The 6,304-nt window shown below is 43.7% G+C and overlaps 1 protein-coding gene across 1 annotated transcript; it reads right to left on the bottom strand.

The window, feature by feature from the left end:
* Positions 1-2,424: 2,424 nt before the first annotated feature.
* Positions 2,425-4,575, bottom strand: rasd1 (RAS, dexamethasone-induced 1). The gene is made up of 2 exons (XM_021564919.2): positions 3,701-4,575; positions 2,425-3,474 (listed from the first exon to the last, which is right to left on the bottom strand). The coding sequence occupies exons 1-2, from the start codon at positions 3,972-3,974 to the stop codon at positions 2,948-2,950; spliced, it is 801 nt and encodes a 266-aa protein (XP_021420594.1). The 5' UTR covers positions 3,975-4,575; the 3' UTR covers positions 2,425-2,947.
* Between the last annotated feature and the right edge of the window lie 1,729 nt (positions 4,576-6,304).

Raw genomic sequence — 6,304 nt, forward strand, 5'->3', positions numbered from 1 at the left:
TGATAACAATGATTGATAGACACACCAAAGCAAATTCCTAGACAGGCCTAGCCCATTGAAGTATCTTTATTGTCCAAGTGCTGTACTGTATGCGCAATGCCTGGAATTCACACCCATCCACATTTACAATGTGACACTGGTGCCTTCTGTCATTTCTGTACAAATGGGGGTGGGGGCTGTGAATTTCATCCCAGAATTGTTCATATTGTAATGTTACATTTTGGGACACTGTGGTCTTTGGAAAATTTCAGTAAGATCTATTTAATACAGGATGGTACATGGCCTATATTGGTTCTAGGCAGTTGGCCAATAGTACAACCTGCTTGTGTCCTATGATAAGGCGTCATAGAGCACTAAATAATATTGGCAAACACAAAGCAGTCACCTGCCAAGAGAGAACTGTGCATATTAATCAGCGTCGTAATAATGCATTTCAGCGATTAAACCAGAGGGACAAACAGAATGTTACAGAAAGCAGGGGGATTCTTTTGTTGGAACGGTTCTAGAAGATCTTGTCCCAGTCTTCGTAGGATAATCAAGACATGTCACCGTTCTTGTGTATGAATTTACAGGATATACATATAGGCCTAGGCCCCTAAAATTCAACTCTGGACCTTGAAGCCAGTTCCACTCTTTTTAAAAACGTGTTCCCCTCTAATAAGGGACTTATTTAGAGCTGGGACACCAGGTGGGTGCTGCTCAGGTAGAACAAGGCCAGCAGGATCCAGACCTCGTTGGGTAAGAGTTGAATAACCCTGTTCCAGGCTATACATTATTTACATGCTTTATTGTGTGACGTTTCACACGTTTGTGTCTGGCACCAAGGAGAGAGACATCTGCACACTGCAAAGTTTGAACTCAGAAGTCTTTAAAAAAGATTTATTTATTGTAGTATGTAGGCCAAGAAAAAACAATAGTGCAAAAGGTGAAAAGGCTGAGATTGTGCATGTCCCTTTAAATACACAAAAACAGGTGTGGACACCCATTCAAATTAGTGGATTTGACTATTTCAGCCACACCTGTTGCTGACAAGTGTATAAAATCGAGCACACTGCCATGCAATCTCCAAAGACAAACATTGGCAGTAGAATGATCCGTACTGAAGAGCTCAGTGACTTTCAACGTAGCACCACCTTTCCAAAAAGTCAGTTCGTCAAATTTCTGCCCTGCTAGAGCTTCCTCGGTCAACTGTCAGTGCTGTTATTGTGAGGTGGAAATGTCTAGGAGCAACAACGGCTCAGAGCGAAGTGGTAGGCCACACAAGCTCACAGAATGAGACCATTGAGTGCTGAAGCACGTACCATGTAAAAATCGTCTGTCCTTGGTTGCAATGTTCACTAGCAAGTTTCAAACTGCCTCTGGAAGAAACATCAACACAAGAACTGCTTGCCGGGAACTTCATGAAATTAGTTTCCATGGCCGAGCAGTCACACACAAGCCTAAGAACACCATGTGCAATGCCAAGTGTCGGCTGCAGTGGTGTAAAGCTCACAACCATTGGACGGTGGAGCAGAGTAAAACACATTCTCTGGAGTGATGAATCACACTTCACCATCTGACAGTCCAACGGACAAATCTAGGTTTAGTGGATGCCAGGAGAACACTACCTGCCCGAATGCATAAAGACAACTGCAAAGTTTGGTGCAGGAGGAATAATGGTCTGGGGCTGTTTTCATGGTTCGGGCTAGGCCCCTTAGTTCCATTGAAGGGATATCTTAATGCTACGGCATTTAATGACATTCTAGACAATTCTGTGCTTTCAACTTTTTGGCAACAGTTTTGGGAATGCCCTTTCCTGTTTCAGCATAAAAATACCCCTGTGCACAAAGCGAGGTCTGTACATTAATGGTGTGTCCAGATCAGTGTGGAAGAACTTGACTGGCCTGAACAGAGCCCTGATCTCAACCCCACCGAACACCTTCGGAATGAATTGGAACACTGACTGCGAGCCAGGCCAAATCGCTGAACATTAGTGCCTGACCTCATTAATGCTCTTGTGGCTGAATGGAAGCAAGTCCTAGCAGCAATGTTCCAACATCTAGTGGAAAGCCTTCCCAGAAGAACGGAGGCTGTTATAGCAACAAAGGGGGGGACCAACTCCATATTAATGCCCATGATTTTGGGATGAGATGCTCGACTTTTGGCCATGTAGTGTATGTTCCATCACTGGGTAGTTATAGTTCTGACATCAATTAGGCTGCATTCTTTATCAATCACTAAACATGTGGTGTGGTAGGGGGACATTTGGCTAGCAATTGTCTTACTGCAGCTACATCATTAATTCATGCTTTGATGTTTAGCCTAAGTAGTTTCCCTGGATCTCTAGGCCTACTGCTAGGTAGGTGTATGGAGTGATGAGTGAAGTGTGGGCCATTTCAAAACACTTGTAAGAGAAGAAAAACATGAAGAAACAGAAGATTCAGATTATGTGTATTTATTTTTTTCAGTTTTTTTTTTTTTTTTGCAAAAGTTGACTGACACAAAATATACATTCACAATATTAAATGTTTCAGGTTGCAACAATCAAGTATTAATTATCTGTTATAAAATGTGTTACAAAATGTAAAACTATTCTCAACATTGCACAAGCCAGAAGTCTCTTTTCTCGCCTGTCTGTAAAAGCTGATGTCAAAACAATACATTTTACGCATTTGTGAAGAATATCACAATATTTTAAGCCACATCACAAAAGGCTCTTAACAGAACAAAGTAACATTCTTAAAAGTCTCGTGGACATGCGCTTCCACGTGTGCGGAGTGTCTGAAACTAGTCAGTGTCATTGCGCCCGGAGCACATCCGCTTTCGGCATCGCTGTCTCAAGTGTCCTCACTACGGAGCGACGGTAAGCGGCATGGGCAGCTTTTCGCGCCCAAGCCCCGTCTGTCAGGTGCATCACAAATGAAGCACACCCTTTTTGGTTTCAAGATCTATAAGATTAATCTCAGTCTTAACTGATAGTACATCTCTCTTTATCCTTTCCCTGTCCGCCGATCGCCTTCTCCTTTATGTACATCAAATCACTGTGGACGCTCGGGCGCCGGGCGAATGGTGCCACGATGCCGTAGGCGTCTCCATTGTCCTTCTTGTTCTTGTTTTTCAGGGACTTACTGCGAAGCATGTCGCAGTACTGCACCGAGACCTTACGGTGGAGGTCCGGGCTCATCTCATTGGGCAGCTTGGCCATGGTGAATAGGGTCTGGAACATTTGATCCACGTTGGTGTTGCGCTTGGCTGAGATCTCAAAGTATGCGCACTGCTCGTCTCCCGCCACCAACTGCTCAATCTCTTCCTTCTGCACCTCCCGGTAAAACTCCCGGTCGCCCTTGTTTCCGCAGATAACAAGAGGAACGTCAATGTTCTCCTTTGTCTTGTTTTTCAGGCACGACTTGGTCTCAATTATCTGTTGCTTGAGCCTCTGCACCTCCTGGAAAGAGTCTCTGTTGTCTAAGCTGAAGACCAGGATAAAGACATCACCTGAAGGGAAACAAGAGGAGCAACGCATTTAGTGTCTTAGCTTCTACGAAACACATTGACATAGGCTACAGTATTTACATGCGTAATGGCACCAGTGGCGCGTTGTGCAGCCAATGCAAAATGCGCGCACAGTACATACACCCTTGAGCCTACAAAAATGCACGACTACAGATTTCTATTGGACATGTACTCTTTGAGTCGCATTAACTAGAGATGGAATATTTACCTGTCAGTATGGATAGTCTCCTCATTGCAGGGAACGGGTGGTTGCCTGAGGTATCCAATATGTCCAGTTGGTATACATCTCCCTTAATGCTATACAGTTTCCTGTGAAAGTCCTCGATGGTCGGCGTGTACTGCTCCTCATCGAATCTTCCGTTCAGAAACCGGGACACGATGGCTGTTTTGCCCACCTTGGTGGATCCCAAAATCACCATCCTGCAGCAATTCTTTGCCGGGATATCGAAATCGTTCTCTGAAGGAGACATTTTCTTGATCATGATTCTAAAGTAGCCTAAATAGTTGCCTAGAGTGAGTCAAATGTGTTCGGACACTTCGTTTCGTTTGATAGATTCAGCCAAAGTTGGATTTAACAGTAGGCTACCGTTCAATAGTTCTTAGTGTGCTCTGTTGCGTCTGTCTGAACTACAGTGAGCGCCTGATATTTAAGGTGAAAGCGGAGCCCTCCCTCTCCCGACGTCACGGGTTTCAGTGCTCCATTGAGCAGAATGTAAAATAGGTGCCCACTGATGCATCAGTCAGTTCCAGTCTGAGACTGAGAACGGCTGACCAACTAACTACCCTGGGGACTGGGACAGCAAAGCATTGTAGCTTAAAGCACATGAGAAGACGGAGATAAACAAAGCATTGACTCGACTTTGACAGTTGGGCATCCGCATATTTATCTTCATCTATTGTTAGTAATATTGTGCGTAATGCCTGCTTTCTGCAATATTACATTGTTAATAAATTACACCATTTCCGTCATTTAGACTACTCTGGGACATTCTGTTTGGAATGATGATGGACCTTGGACAACTTTAGTAATAGTAAATCTACAGAACGGAAGTGAGGACTTGTGACTCAAAATAACACTCTCCATACCAGCCAATTCCTATGCGTCAGAGCAGTGGGCCTACACAATCTGTCCTTTTACTATTTAACTGTGTCAGATCGTTTGTTTGATTAAAAGGAAAACTGCCCATGCACATTCAGACAGGTGGAAATGAAATTGTCATTCTAGACATGAACTAATTTAATTCAAGTGTAACAAAATGTAGCCTTGTATTATTCAACAGTGCACTTAGTTGATTCCTATTAAGCTAACACGAATATGTTTTGTTAAAGGGACATATTGGTTTCCTACCCTGTAAGCAGTCTATGGATAAGGTATGACAGCAATCCATGCTTTGGTTTTGTTTACCTGGGCACTGTTTCAATTGCTAACTGCTTATTGGCATTTATGGCACAAATCCAATGCAAGTCAATGGTACCTATATTAGTATTTTTGCGCTTCATGCCCAATCAATTCTAAAGTATCTAGAAATTAGTAGTTCTTAATTCAAGGCCTGTCAAAAAAGTGTTGTTGTGCACGAAGAACATGTGTATTTACAAAGCCTACCACAAGGGGGCACTCATGTTATGACCCATACATGTGCCTTAGCAAACATGCTTTGTGTGATTATTAGCCATAGACACAGTATTTAGAGATGGTTCCCTCAGTGTGTGGCTGCATAATGCATAGCCATTGTGTGTACACATATCTGCACTTACATGTGTTCCGGTACGCGTATTTGTCCTGTTTCACTGCATGTACAAGTATGAGGTGTGAAATGGAAATGTGTTTTTTTGCATATCCCAAAACCTGTGAGACTAGGGTCACAGCCAATGGTTGCGTGCCATGTCATCAAGTATGTCATCGACTGACAGATTGCTATAACATATAATGTGGTTAGCTGCTACATGAGATAGCTATCCAGGCATTGTAAGATCAAGCACACGTCAGCTACGCCTGGGCAGAGGAATGCACCCAAAGCATGGGCCAAATGTCCCCTCTCTGTTCCGAAATTCAAAATATGCGAACAAAGTTCTTCGATAGTCGTCGTATCCAGATACCTTCCTTTTACGTGCGCCTGTCCACGAGAGACTAGGTATAGGCTAGAGGCAAGGCCCCCCACATTTTGTAGATAGCCCTATCCAAGGTAGAACAAAACACAACTGTGTTTTTTCACATGCCTAATAACCATATATGAAATGGATGGTTGTGTAGAAATATTTGACTGCAAAAGTGGTTAAATTGATATTGTGACACACAGTCAAAAAGTACAGAATATGCCTGGCTGGAGGGGGGATTAGCAACATACATTCATGTAACCCATTAGTGCTGATATTGCTACATTTGGACTAGTGGAGTGGGCCTATCGAGGAAGGTGTTTTTGATGATTGGCCACTAGCCTAGTAATCAGTATGTAACTTCAACCCTCCCTGAGGTGGAGGGTGGCAGAGGCATCCCCGCTGGCTGACTCACTGAAGTGGACTTCCAAGTGGGACGTGTGCCGGCCTCTCAGCGAAACCACTGGTGGGTTATGAAAGAGAGAATCCAGAGGTACTGTGACCCAATTTACCCACAACCTGTTTATGATGACTTACCCAGGGTCTCTCTGACCCGGAGCCTGGTGCACAGGTAATATTAGAAACAGGTCAATAATATACCATGATGAGTTTGATTGATTGGAGAAAAAAAATCACCACTGTAAAGCGTCAAGCAGCTACTGGCTTTGTGTGGTTTCGCACCACAGGGCTCCTCAGTGTCCCCCGCTGCTAAATAGCT

The sequence above is a fragment of the Oncorhynchus mykiss genome, chromosome 16 (genome assembly GCF_013265735.2).
Source record: "Oncorhynchus mykiss isolate Arlee chromosome 16, USDA_OmykA_1.1, whole genome shotgun sequence".
Lineage (NCBI taxonomy): Eukaryota > Metazoa > Chordata > Actinopteri > Salmoniformes > Salmonidae > Oncorhynchus > Oncorhynchus mykiss.

Excerpts from the sequence above, each read along its gene's own strand:
- rasd1 (XM_021564919.2), bottom strand. The coding sequence starts at position 3,974 with ATGATCAAGAAAATGTCTCCTTCAGAGAACGATTTCGATATCCCGGCA. Across the intron at positions 3,475-3,700 it reads GAGACTATCCATACTGACAG|GTGATGTCTTTATCCTGGTC; the intron begins GTAAATATTCCA and ends GTTTCCCTTCAG.